The sequence below is a fragment of the Xenopus tropicalis genome, chromosome 7 (genome assembly GCF_000004195.4).
Source record: "Xenopus tropicalis strain Nigerian chromosome 7, UCB_Xtro_10.0, whole genome shotgun sequence".
NCBI lineage: Eukaryota > Metazoa > Chordata > Amphibia > Anura > Pipidae > Xenopus > Xenopus tropicalis.
The window spans coordinates 123,642,018-123,656,712 of record NC_030683.2 but is presented as its reverse complement, the minus strand read 5'-3'; the positions used below and the strand labels follow the sequence as shown (position 1 = coordinate 123,656,712).

Genomic DNA, 14,695 nt, shown 5'->3' with positions numbered 1-14,695 from the left:
GTTGGGATCAAGTACAGATACTGTTTTATTATTACAGAGAAAAGGGAATCATTTAACCATTAAATAAACCCAATAGGGCTGTTCTGCCCCAATAAGGGGTAATTATTTCTTAGTTGGGATCAAGTACAGGTACTGTTTTATTATTACAGAGAAAAGGGAATCATTTAACCATTAAATAAACCCAATAGGGCTGTTCTGCCCCCAATAAGGGGTAATTATATCTTAGTTGGGATCAAGTACAGGTACTGTTTTATTATTACAGAGAAAAGGGAATCATTTAACCATTAAATAAACCCAATAGGGCTGTTCTGCCCCAATAAGGGGTAATTATATCTTAGTTGGGATCAAGTACAGGTACTGTTTTATTATTACAGAGAAAAGGGAATCATTTAACCATGAAATAAACCCAATAGGGCTGTTCTGCCCCCAATAAGGGGTAATTATATCTTAGTTGGGATCAAGTACAGGTACTGTTTTATTATTACAGAGAAAAGGGAATCATTTAACCATGAAATAAACCCAATAAGGCTGTTCTGCCCCAATAAGGGGTAATTATTTCTTAGTTGGGATCAAGTACAGGTACTGTTTTATTATTATTTGTCATTATTAGAGTTCATTGCTAAGCCAAGTACCTAGTACACCCGGCTGAAATCCAGCTGTTCAGATAGGTTTGGTACTTTTCCTAAAATGAAATACATTCATTGTAGAACTGGGGGGTTCAGAGAAAAGCAACAAGGCTAAAGAAATAGGATTTTAGTTATGGCATTTTTTACACTGGAGAAAGAGGCACTTGAAAGCCATATGAGCACAATCAGTAAACAAATACAATATAATATAAGCTCTCTGTTTACCTATATACCATAGATCTTTCCAAAGGACACAAGGGCATCCACTGGAAATTCATAGGCAGAGCAAAACCAACATATTCTATAAGCCTTTAAGGAACAGTTCAGTGTAAAAATGAAAATGGGTAAAATAGATAGACTGGTCAAAATTAAAGATATTTCAAATATAGTTAGTTAGGCAAAAATGTAATCTATAAAGGCTGGAGTGTGTAGATGTCTAACATAATAGCCAGAACACTGCTTTCAGCTCTCTAACCTCTTAGTTACTCAGTGACTTTAGGGGGGGGCACATGGGACATAACTGTCAGTTAGTTTGTGAGCACACAGGTCAGATTCAAATGCAAATTAACTGACAGTTATGGCTCATATGCCACCCCCCCTCAAGTCACTGATTGGTTACTGACTGCTAACAGCTTAGAGAGCTGCAAAGCAGGAAGTAGAGTTCTGGCTATTATGTTAGACATCTGCCCACTCCAGCCTTTATAGATTACATATTTTGCCTAACTAACTATATTGAAAAAATGTTTTATTTTGCGCAGTCTGTCTATTTTACCCAGTTTCATTTTTACACTGAACTGTTGCTTTAAGGTTTTTACAAACAGAATAGTATGGTTGTGAGATTTTTTTTTTTTTTTTGAGTTGTTGTACTGGCAGATATAGTAGATTGTTCAAAGAAAGGGTTGGCTGCCATTTTAGCAACTGAAAAAACAAATAGTTACTAATAATTAATACATATAGTACACTGTTGATCCAGCTACAGTACTTACCCTATTTTAGAGTTCAGGTGTACAGCTATACCATTAAATATTTATGTGAATATCTTTATATATATATATATTTTTTTTTTTAATTTTTTTTTAATTTTTTTTTTTATATTTTATATGAATACATTAATCTGAACATATGTATAACATGATTTTTTTTTATTATCTTTTCTTTCAGTGGTAGCACCCAATGCCACCCAAAATGAACTGAGCTGCCCGTCCTGCTTTGCTAAGGATTCGGAATCCTGCAACGCTCAGGCCACTGTGAACTGCACGGGAAATGAGTATCACTGTGTTCGGTTTTCAGTCTCTAAAGAGAGAGGTGAGAACATTTTTGAAATATTAGTCAAGAACCAAATATATATATATATCTTGATTTGGGGTTTAACTACTAAGTCTAAACCTATGTCTTAAGTCAAATGAGGTATTTTCAAGTGGGAGAAGGATCCCTGGAACACTGTGGTGGTTGTGCACTTCTATAACCATGTTGCCCAAGGCAGTGCAGTGTACAATACAAATCCTTTGGGGAGAATCAAGGTTCCCCAAGTATAATTCTCCTTCCTGTCTGATAACATTCCCCAATGGACCAAGCTATTGCCAGATCTCATTACAATAATATGAAATGACACCCAAAATGTTGTGTTTCCACTTTTGACTAATAAACCACAGAGGAGCATCCCCAGGCAAGTGCTTCTGTGAGTGGGTTCTGTTTGTGCATGGACAGATCTCATTAAAACTTGTGAAATGGTTTTCTTTCCCATGATTTTTTTTGATATTTGTTTGGAAATGATTAATCTTGACTACCTAAAGGAGAAGTAAAGCCTGCTGAGAAACCCCAGCAACCCCCACAAGCCTTTGCCCTAAATGGCACAATTGGGGATACCCTTGGCACATCTATTGCTTATTCTGCAGTGATCGCTTTTCTTTACAGTGAAGAGGACCTGAAGTGACATAAGATGTCACCTACCACTTCACTGTGCTACTCTGGGTTTTTCAACCAAAGTATAAATATATATATCATGCATTTTATTTTTAAACAAATGAACATTTTAGAAAAACGAAACACTTAAAAATAACCAACATGCTCTTGTATAGTTGCTCTCTAAGCTCCTAATACTCTAGTTTCACCAATGAAATAGTTCCTCCTTCCTTTCTACTTAGCTCAGCACCATCCCTCTATACTCAGCACTTCTCTTTCAGTACATTCAGTATATTCATAGACTTCTCTTTTGTTACTATAAAAACTAAAAAACTCAAAGCTCAGTTCTTCTCATGTCCCTCTTAGCTTCTCTTTCACTGTTGGTTGTACATCTTTGTACCAGATATGTGTTTAGTAAAACAGTGGAGAAAACCAAAGCACCGCCAATATTCCACCACCACGCCATTACTCTCTATCTGGAAGATTTAATGATGATAAAGGAAAGGTGAGAAGAGAGGAGTTGGCTTAATATTGAGCATTGTGAATGCCCCAATAAACACATTTTCTGTAACTTTCTACCTTTTCCCAAATATAGTTGCACCCTAGGCTGCTGTCTCTGCTGCCTAACGTTAGTTCCAGTCCTGGAAATAGTGTAAAATAACAAATGCATGACAGCAGGAAATTATTATATGAATTGTGTAAGTCTAATATACACAAAGTTGCCACCTCATTGTTTATAGAATCAATCCAAAGCCAAGACACAATGTTTATCCATCATCTGTCTTTATAATAAACATATTCTATGGGCTGTGGCTGGAGAGTGCTGTGTGGATGGAGCACTTCCGTTTGTACTTTAGGCCATATGTTCTGTAGAATAATGATGGAAGGGCCATACATTCTGTAGAATAATGATGGAAGGGCCATACGTTCTGTAGAATAATGATGGAAGGGCCATACATTCTGTAGAATAATGATGGAAGGGCCATACGTTCTGTAGAATAATGACGGAAGGGCCATACGTTCTGTAGAATAATGATGGAAGGGCCATACGTTCTGTAGAATAATGATGGAAGGGCCATACGTTCTGTAGAATAATGATGGAAGGGCCATACGTTCTGTAGAATAATGATGGAAGGGCCACACGTTCTGTAGAATAATGATGGAAGGGCCATACGTTCTGTAGAATAATGATGGAAGGAGCACTCTAATTATATATATATATTATATATAATATATTGCATGCTTCTTTAGGCTAAGAGGTAACATTATTTACTGTAATTGCAGCGACACTGGCAGTCAAATAATGTTATAAATATATATATAGCAAAATATATATTTATAAGTCCTTTAGAATTAAATTTTACTGAGTTTACCAATGAACTGATTCACAAATGGATCATTCAAACTCCATTTTGCTGTGTTTTTTGTTTTGCAAATTGACCCTTCAGTTTTTTCTTTGTTACCCTGTAACACAGAAAGGTAAAAGTCGTCATTTTCTCTCTCCTCGGCAGGCAAAGTGCATAAAGAGGCCAACATTCAGCATGGTTTTAGAACTTAGAACTTTATTCATAAGGGAAAATAAGGGGGAGGAAAGTAGACTTTTGTGCCCCATTTCTGTCCAGAATTAACTGACCCTTATCATTAGGAATCATTAGGACGAACATTTTGCTACTTTTGAGCCATAGATTCTTGGGAACTTAGAGTTTTAGGTCCAGAATAGGCCTGCATATTCCTTAGTGTACTCAAAAGAATATACAGTAGGTATACATGTTAAAGTTAATGCAGAATAAAGGTGGCCATACATGTAGCAATAACGATCTTTTGTGCGACCATTTGTCACACGAAAGATTGTTCGGATATGGAGGTAAAAACAATAGAAATTCTACCTCCACCTGCCGAATTAGCCCTAAACGTAGATTTTGCTGGCTGATTGACGAGACGACCGATATCCGCAGCCTATGCACTATTGATCGCCTCTTCGAGCTGCCATACACGCACCAAATATCGTATGAAACCTCGTTTGTACCTCGCTGGTGTGTGTATGGCCGGCTTTAGGCTGTTCCTATTCTATATAAAGTTAGTTATCTCATATCTAAATACTAATGTAAGGTGATGGGCAGCTTGGAACAACAACTGTGTTTCTGCTTAACCAGATTTATTGGCAGGAATGTAACATCAATCTCTCTGGAGATAGGCACAGATGATACAGTACAATTGTTCAGCATAAACTCACAAATAGAACCTTCAGAAGTGTTTGCCTATCAGGGGCTAGTGACCAGTCTGCATAGACGACTTGCTTTTCAACCCCAAGAGATCAGGCCCTCCAAGTCGTACTGGGACACTTGATTCCCTAACTACCCTGAACCTAACTCTCAATCCTAGAGCAAGCTATAAGAGAGAATATGCTCAATAACTTACCTTACTAGGCCTACCTCTGCCCAGGCTCCAATCTTCTTCCACCTTCCTGCTGCAATGAAACCCAATGAGAAAGAGGGTGAGCTCTATAGAGCTTCCATATAACAATGACCTCTTCTGGGGACTTATAGAACTGCCAGTTACACAGGAAACTGTTCCTCCCCCCACAATTGCTATTTAGGACCCTACTTAGCTTCCTATAACTGCCTGTAACATAAGGAAAAAAACATTTACGTGTCCCCTACACTAATAATTAGACATACATAACTTGAAACTTGACCCTTAATATTAAAATGCATAACAGTGAATATATAATATTCTTCTTTCCTAGTTTATAAATTATCTACAGCTGCACATTAGAAAGTTCTATTTTCGACTAAAACATACACTTGCGATATAAATATTGTCTGATTGGTGGAATTCTCTGTAATTTTTGCACTTCCTTATCTTGTCGGTTTCCTTGCCTGGCAAGCACGCCACAGATTAGCACACTGTAATGTGTAATAGTGTGATATTTTGAGTGGGCAACATGAAAGAATGTTGTGTAATCAACAAACTGCTTCCTTTCCAGGCAGTAGTTTCTTTTTGAATGTATTGTTCTGTATTGTTACCTAACCAGAAGGACGGTTTTCATAAGGGAAGCAGAGGATTATAAGGCAATAGATCTCTGTAGGCAAGTGTTGCTCCCCATACTCTCTTGGCTGGTGTATTACATGGCATTGGCATGGTTTGTATTTTTGTGAGAAAATACAACAGAAGTACACACAGTGTGTAGGGTCACCTATGAGTTTTGGAAGCAATAAATCATTTTATATGGCTTTAATTGCTCAGTACAATCTAGGGCCTCTAATGTCTAAGGGGATTGGGTGGAAGAACAGAGGTAAGAGAATCAATGACTGTACTTGGAGATATAGAAGCATAGAGGGCAATGTTGGGTTGCCCAATGTTGTACAATGGACAGTTTTAATATTTGTGTTAGAAGAAGATATTCTTCTATATGATATGGGAGCTAGAGGGAACCCCAATGAGAGGCCAAGTAACTACAAGTTCAGAGTGAATGAGCCATTGATCTAAGAGAAAGTGAAAAGGAGCAGTGGCTTTTGCCCAGGGGGTTCCAATTATTGGCCCTTTGGTCACTTAAGTCTCCTGTGTGGTAGTCCCTGCCAACAAGTAATTTGGGTTCCCCAATGAGATGCCCCTTACAGACGTGGCCACACCTCTGATCAATCCCAGTCACTCCCAAATTGTGCCAAAACCCCACCCAAAGCCTGCTCACTCATCTTAAACTCTGCCCCTTTCACAACCCACAAATCATGCTTTTCCATCAGGGGCCCCAAACTGCTGTACCCCTAATGGTGACTCTGTCTGCCAATGCCCCACTCGCCCCTCGGCATCTGCCGACAAAAACCTCAGGAGGGTCATATTTCTACATGGAAGGCAGGGTACAAATCCAACAACAAAAACAAATCCAAGTGCTAGTAAATGGCCCCCTTAGTGCCACTATTTGGCTAAGTAAATGACCCCATGGTTTTACTCCACCTACATAATACTGAGTTGAAAAGACACACAAAACCCTTCAATAGGTTAAAAGTTTTATAATGGGCCCCTAAGGGAAACTTTCCCAGAACACGTTGAGTTCCAGTATGTTTTTGTGCTAGAAACAGTAATAGCGAATGGGTGGAAGTTCTCTGTATCTTACTGTGCACCCAAATGTAACATATATTTCCCTTTAGAACTTCCCTGTACTGTACTTAAATGACTAATATATATGAATGGCTAGAAGGATCTGGCTTTTCATTAATACAGAAGCTCTTCTTGTGGCTATACATACTATTTTCATGTGAATAAAACTGTACAGACTGATTGCTTTTTACTGTCTGGATTCTGTGCTTTCCCAGCCGAAAGTAAATGAAAGGTATTTTAATGATGTGAAGAGGACAAGTGAGTGCAACTGGTTCCAACATTCATAGTGTGGGGAGCCAACCAATGTGTGTTTATGTGTAGTATAAACCAGGGGGACAGGGGTTCCCTTATTATTTAATTACAGCCAAGGTAATTTTAATTATGTTTGTGATTTCTTAAACATATTAATTAATTTAGGGCATGGTATGGTTGCCAACTTTCCCTACCCCGAAAGCCAGAAGGGGGTGGGGTGTGCCCTGATGTCATGGGGTGATACTGTGATGTCACAGGGTGGGGCGGTGCTGTCAAGGGGGCAGGGCTGTGATGTGGCAATCAGCGATTGCCCAATTGCCATGTCAGTCTAAGAGAGTCCTGCCTGAAATTCCTAATTTGGCAGTTTTGGCCTGGACAGGCCTTCCAAAACCTGGACTGTCTTGTTCAAAACTGGACAGCTGGTAACCTGTCCGGAGGGGAGGCAGACTGGGGGTGTGCAAAGCTGCTGGTCTGAGGGTGCTGGGCCCGCTTGGATGAATTAAGGGAACACAGTATGAGGATGACCACTAACAAGAATAATAAAAACACCACCGAAAAAGCCTAAAGACCCAAACAGAAGACTGAAAAGTCTAGTTGCCACAATAAATCGATGCCAACTAAAAAAAAGCCAGTTTGCCCATACAGCTACATCCCGCCATGGGAAATGGTTGCCTTCTTATTACTGCTCCTCTACCTGAGAAGACAGTGACCATCAAAGAAGTTGAGTATCCCCATCACAGAAGCCAAGGATCTGCATAGGCGGTGCTCGTCTTGCTCGCCACCGCTGCACCTTTCCCTTCACATATGTTCAAATTTCCCTTCTTGGGTCTGGAGTACTGGGACGCATAGGAGATTTGAAAGAGCTTTGGAACCAATTTGAATGTGGCCCCAAAAATCCTGTCAGCCTAGGCCTGGGCCTTTGTGACCTGAGTTAAACAATGTGTCCTGAACTGCCCTTCGGTCACTTCCATTTTTGCCGTTGATTGGCACAGAGTAGGCCCCCACTGACGAGCTGATTATATTTAGATCTGAACAATGTGCTGCTGTTTTCTGCGTGTCCTTGTCATTAACATCAAACGGGAGCATTTCGACTCATTCTCTGTATGAATTGTCCTCGTCCCTCATAGGAAAGGCCAGAGAGATGTTATCACATATTAAAGGAACAGTTCTGATCTCTGGGAAGGTTCTTCCTCTCTGGCAGATAATAGATCCTGGACAAGGACTAATCCGAAGGGTGGGGTGCAGCCCATGGTCTCCAAAATAACAAACTTCTCCCCAGATAACTGGCAGCAGATAAAAGGGATTTTGGGAATGGAATGTCAGTGCAAAACTGAAACCTGGAACGCATTTTACTAATAGATCTTCGATGTTCATATAAGGGGGGAAATGTCCGATCTGTTTGTAGAAACACTCAATCAATTTAAAAACAAAAAATCAAATGTTGGAAGTCTTCTCTGAAATTGGGCCAGAGAATATGTATCATCCCCTGCCCTTACTGAGCTTGCTCAGAAGCAGAAGGGCATTGAGATATGTACCATAAAAAATAAGGTTTAATACAGGTATGGAAACTGTTATGCAGAATGCTCAGGACCTGGGGATTTCCAGATAAGGGATCTTTCTGTAATTTGGATCTCCATATTCTACCAAACAATCATTTAACCATTAAATAAACCCAATAGGGCTGTTCTGCCCCCAATAAGGGGTAATTATATCTTAGTTGGGATCAAGTACAGGTACTGTTTTATTATTACAGAGAAAAGGGAATCATGTAACCATGAAATAAACCCAATAGGGCTGTTCTGCCCCCAATAAGGGGTAATTATATCTTAGTTGGGATCAAGTACAGGTACTGTTTTATTATTACAGAGAAAAGGGAATCATTTAACCATGAAATAAACCCAATAGGGCTGTTCTGCCCCAATAAGGGGTAATTATATCTTAGTTGGGATCAAGTACAGGTACTGTTTTATTATTACAGAGAAAAGGGAATCATTTAACCATGAAATAAACCCAATAGGGCTGTTCTGCCCCCAATAAGGGGTAATTATATCTTAGTTGGGATCAAGTACAGGTACTGTTTTATTATTACAGAGAAAAGGGAATCATTTAACCATGAAATAAACCCAATAGGGCTGTTCTGCCCCAATAAGGGGTAATTATATCTTAGTTGGGATCAAGTACAGGTACTGTTTTATTATTACAGAGAAAATGGAATCATTTAACCATGAAATAAACCCAATATGACTGTTCTGCCCCAATAAGGGGTAATTATATCTTAGTTGGGATCAAGTGCAGGTACTGTTTTATTATTACAGAGAAAAGGGAATCATTTAACCATTAAATAAACCCAATAGGGCTGTTCTGCCCCAATAAGGGGTAATTATATCTTAGTTGGGATCAAGTCCAGGTACTGTTTTATTATTACAGAGAAAAGGGAATCATTTAACCATTAAATAAACCCAATAGGGCTGTTCTGCCCCAATAAGGGGTAATTATATCTTAGTTGGGATCAAGTCCAGGTACTGTTTTATTATTACAGAGAAAAGGGAATCATTTAACCATTAAATAAACCCAATAGGGCTGTTCTGCCCCAATAAGGGGTAATTATATCTTAGTTGGGATCAAGTCCAGGTACTGTTTTATTATTACAGAGAAAAGGGAATCATTTAACCATTAAATAAACCCAATAGGGCTGTTCTGCCCCCAATAAGGGGTAATTATATCTTAGTTGGGATCAAGTACAGGTACTGTTTTATTATTACAGAGAAAAGGGAATCATTTAAAGGAGACATATCCTATAAAAATTATGTATGTACCAGGGAATTATACTCCTCTAGATATAGAAGGATTGTGCTTAAAAAGTTGTGTTTCTGACTGATTATTTGAGAAATTCCACAAAAACCCCACTAGCCCCGCCCATCTGTTCCACTTCCTGCTGGCTGAATTCTCTGGATGAGCTGGGGAGCCGGCGGCCCTCCGTACCCTGCACTATAAGATAGGAACCAATCAGCAGTTAGGCTGACCTGATAGGGAACTGAAGCCTGTCTTTGCTTGTGTGACTGCAGGGCTGTGATTGGCTCTCCCCCTCCTACTATGCTTCTGGCAGGGACCGTTAGGACACGCCCACTCTTCATTTCAAACTGGGACAGAGAAGTGAAAGGATCTATAGGGAGCTCCAATAAAGGGGCCATTGTTACAGATAGGGTTAATGTTTAGCCCAAAGGGAAACCAGCACCGTATATTATTCATAACTGCCTACAAAATTAGGGTTTTCCCATTTATCCAATATGTCTCCTTTAACCATGAAATAAACCCAATAGGGCTGTTCTGCCCCAATAAGGGGTAATTATATCTTAGTTGGGATCAAGTACAGGTACTGTTTTATTATTACAGAGAAAAGGGAATCATTTAACCATTAAATAAACCCAATAGGGCTGTTCTGCCCCCAATAAGGGGTAATTATATCTTAGTTGGGATCAAGTACAGGTACTGTTTTATTATTACAGAGAAAAGGGAATCATTTAACCATTAAATAAACCCAATAGGGCTGTTCTGCCCCAATAAGGGGTAATTATATCTTAGTTGGGATCAAGTACAGGTACTGTTTTATTATTACAGAGAAAAGGGAAATGGCGTACCAGTTACTTGGAGCTTTCTGAATAACAGGTTTCAAGATAATGGATCCTATACCAGTACTAATTTAATAATACTAAAACCAATACCAATATCCCGCCCCCCCCCCCCGTACTGATCTATTTGGGTCCTGTTTACTAATGACTGAAAAATCTCGCTCATCTCTACTCTCTGCATCAGCACAAGGTGGAATGCTTTTCTGCCCAGGTAAATAACTGCTATACTTGCCCTGAAAGGGTGGGTACCAATGTTTGTTACAACAAGACTTGTATTCCCTCAAACTGGGCAGAGAGCACAGGAAGGGGGACTTGTATGAAGCAGAAATTTTAGCTCTTTGAATTGTGTACATAACAAAAGAATTGCCCAACACAATACATGGCAGGTACTGTGACACAGCAAAGCCTTTTATACTGAGCAGAATACTCCTATTATATGGGAGCAAACAGAGGATCTTAATTACAGAACTGCATTCTTCCCTGCTAACATCTGTGTGTGTGTATATATATATATATATATATATATATATATATATATATATATATATATATATATATATATACAGCATATTCCTGTGGTTCAATAGTGCACATAATAATATTTGGACTGAAAATAAAGAAACATAAAGAGTAAGAATAATATCATATTATATTAACACTAAAGGGGGTAGTTCACCATTAAATTAACGTTTAGTATCATGTAGACACTGATATTTTGAGACAATTTGCAATTGGTCTGACTTTTTTTAGTTTTTATGGCTTGTTCAGCAGCTCTCCAGTTTGGTATATTAGTAGCTATCTGGTTGCTAGGGCCTAGTTTGACCTAACAAGAGAGTGGAAGATGAATAGAAGAGGGCCAGCCTAGAAAGATAAGTACAGGTATGGGACCTGTTATCCAGAAATGCTCGGGACCTGGGGTTTTCTGGATAAGGGATCTTTCTGTAATTTGGATCTCCATAACTTAAGTCTGCTAAAAATCAATTAAATATTAAATAAACCCAATAGGCTTGTTTTGCCCCCAATAAGGGGTAATTATATCTTAGTTGGGATCAAGTACAGGTACTGTTTTATTATTACAGAGAAAAGGGAATCATTTAACCATTAAATAAACCCAATAGGGCTGTTCTGCCCCAATAAGGGGTAATTATATCTTAGTTGGGATCAAGTACAGGTACTGTTTTATTATTACAGAGAAAAGGGAATCATTTAACCATTAAATAAACCCAATAGGGCTGTTCTGCCCCCAATAAGGGGTAATTATATCTTAGCTGGGATCAAGTACAGGTACTGTTTTATTATTACAGAGAAAAGGGAATCATTTAACCATTAAATAAACCCAATAGGGCTGTTCTGCCCCCAATAAGGGGTAATTATATCTTAGTTGGGATCAAGTACAGGTACTGTTTTATTATTACAGAGAAAAGGGAATCATTTAACCATGAAATAAACCCAATAGGGCTATTTTGCCCCAATAAGGGGTAATTATATCTTAGTTGGGATCAAGTACAGGTACTGTTTTATTATTACAGAGAAAAGGGAATCATTTAACCATGAAATAAACCCAATAGGGCTATTTTGCCCCAATAAGGGGTAATTATATCTTAGTTGGGATCAAGTACAGGTACTGTTTTATTATTACAGAGAAAAGGGAATCATTTAACCATTAAATAAACCCAATAGGGCTGTTCTGCCCCCAATAAGGGGTAATTATATCTTAGTTGGGATCAAGTACAGGTACTGTTTTATTATTACAGAGAAAAGGGAATCATTTAACCATTAAATAAACCCAATAGGGCTGTTTTGCCCCCAATAAGGGGTAATTATATCTTAGTTGGGATCAAGTACAGGTACAGTTTTATTATTACAGAGTTAAAGGAAGTCATTTTTAAAAAATGGAGTCTATGGGAGATGGCCTTTCCGTAATTTGGAACTTTCTGGATAATGGGTTTCTGGATAAGAGATCCTATACCTGTGATAAAGAGTGACAATAACAGTACTCACAGGGCAAAAGCTTTTGACTGCTGGGGTCAGTGACCCCCATTTGAGAGCTGGAAAGAGGCAGATGAGGAAGGCAAACAGTTCAGATCATGAAGCCAAATGATTAATTTTGCATAAATACTAAACATCTTAATATTTTCCTCCAGGATCTACCATCAGAGTGGCTGGCTGTGCGTCAGATAGCGTCATCCAATCCCAAGGCAAAGCTGCATTTCGGGGCTCATCGGTTCATGTCTCCGGCTTTAGAAGTGGAAACAGTGGAGAAACCCTACAACAAGGCTCATTGCTGATATCACTGACTCTTCTAACAGTTATGAAGATGTTCATGTTGTGAGCCCGTAATCAAACCCCACTTGGAAAACATTTAATATCCACATATTTTTATATTTATGATTGAAAATATATTTAGCTTTTACAAAAATATTTTATATTGCAGAGCTCCTTGCCAAACCGAAAGGCTTAGCTCCTCTGCTCTTGAACAAGACATATTAACACAGGTCTTAGTAAATCTTGCACATTCTGTGACAATGGTTTTGGAACTACAAATTACCTAAGAAATGTTAAAAACCCAAGAGATTCTGGGGCAGAGACTAATAGAGGGGCTATTCAGTAACCTAATATGGGACTCAAGGAGGAAAGGTGTAGAGACAAGAACTTAACCTTCTTACTGCTCATACTGTTCTACTCAGACTGTTCATGTCCTATGATACAGACCTAAGCTTGCTAGCACTTTATTTCAAACCCAGGTTTAGGCCTGGGTTGACCTATCTTGTTTAGCTCCAAATGCCCCATGCCCCTCCTTGTTCACTAGTTTTCAGGAGAAGCAGTTGTACCTGGAGAAGGTTGTTATTGACTTGGAACTGGAACCCTCTCTGCAGATAAACTGTGAGGTGTTGCGTGACTATCATGGGCCACCATTGTATTCCAATTTTCCAGGGACTTAAATGGAATTATTGGTTGGGTGGTAAGTCCTTATGGCAAGGGATTGTTTGGGAGCAGGCTGAAATTACTGGAGTCGGACAAAACAAAGCCAAGACAGGACTGAAAGTCAGGAATGGGATGAAGCAGGCAGAGAGCCAGGAATGGAACAGAGTGGGCTTAGAGGTAGGAACAGCACTGGGGAAGGAACAGGACCAAGGCAAGGGAGGGTGAGAGCAAATAAAAGGCAAGAGATTGTCTAGGAGCTAGCTGAACTGACTACAGTGGGACAAAACAGAATCAAGTCAGGCGTGGGACAGAGTGGGTGTAGAGCCAGGAACAGGACTGGAGAAGGAACAGGACCAAGGCAAGGGAGGTAACACCATAGAAGAGCTAGAGTCAGGGCCAAGATAGTAGTCAAGCCAAAACTACCTTGGCTCAGGCCATAAAGTGATGCAGGAGGAGGGTTTATGTAGTGCAGAGTAAGAACTGAGTGGCTGGCCAATAAGTTTGCCGGATTGAGATGAAAAGCCAGGTAAAAGGTAACTAGACAGCTTGCCAGCTGCTCCCCTGGCCTAGTGGTCAGGCCACAAACCAGCAAAACCTTATAATAACACTAAATGTTGGGTTCCTTCACTGGCTCATACAGAACACCCATTGGAAACGATACTATAAGCTGCGGGCAAGGGCAAACAGATTATCAATCCACAGTGCTGACTTTAAGTGTGATTGCATTGGTAACTTTAGTCACACCTTAGTGCCCCAGGGAACAGTTGTATTTTATATAACAAATTACTGCACATTCCATTTGTGATCCATGGCTTCTCTGTGTTGCTAATTAACCAGCATTAGTGTATAAATGACTCCAATGATAAATGATTTCCTGGGATTAACCTCTGTGTGCAATGTACAAATACTGGCTGTGCAGCTGGGGTTCCATGGCGCATATAGGTGGGACTGTTTGCCCCAGATGGGCATCGCAGGACTGCGCCTCTATAAAAGGCAAAATGCACAATCGCAACCCAACACTTTAGGGGAACTGTGCTTTTAGTTTTCCCTGTGTTTGGATAGAATGTTTCTTTTCTCATGCATTCCTCAAAGTGGAATTAAGATGGAAAACACAATGTAATGTACAGTATGTTAAGATCCCAGGCATTTATAGCTTAATGTAAATAGTTCCAGGCTAGGCAAAGATTCCTTGTATAAATACAATGTAATTTCCTCCATGTGTAGATCTAAACCAGTAACTGAATGTTAATCCAATGAGTGCAT

At 39.4% G+C, this 14,695-nt stretch overlaps 1 protein-coding gene across 1 annotated transcript in view; it reads left to right on the top strand.

Annotated features, from left to right (window-relative positions):
- LOC101730430 (phospholipase A2 inhibitor and Ly6/PLAUR domain-containing protein-like) overlaps positions 1-14,316 on the top strand; it is a 34,204-nt gene extending 19,888 nt beyond the window's left edge. Inside the window, exons 4-5 of the mRNA XM_004919780.3 lie at positions 1,788-1,931; positions 12,652-14,316. Coding sequence (XP_004919837.1) covers positions 1,788-1,931; positions 12,652-12,839 — 332 coding nt within the window. The 3' untranslated portion in view covers positions 12,840-14,316. The remainder of the gene's footprint in view (positions 1-1,787; positions 1,932-12,651) is intronic.
- Positions 14,317-14,695: the final 379 nt, after the last annotated feature.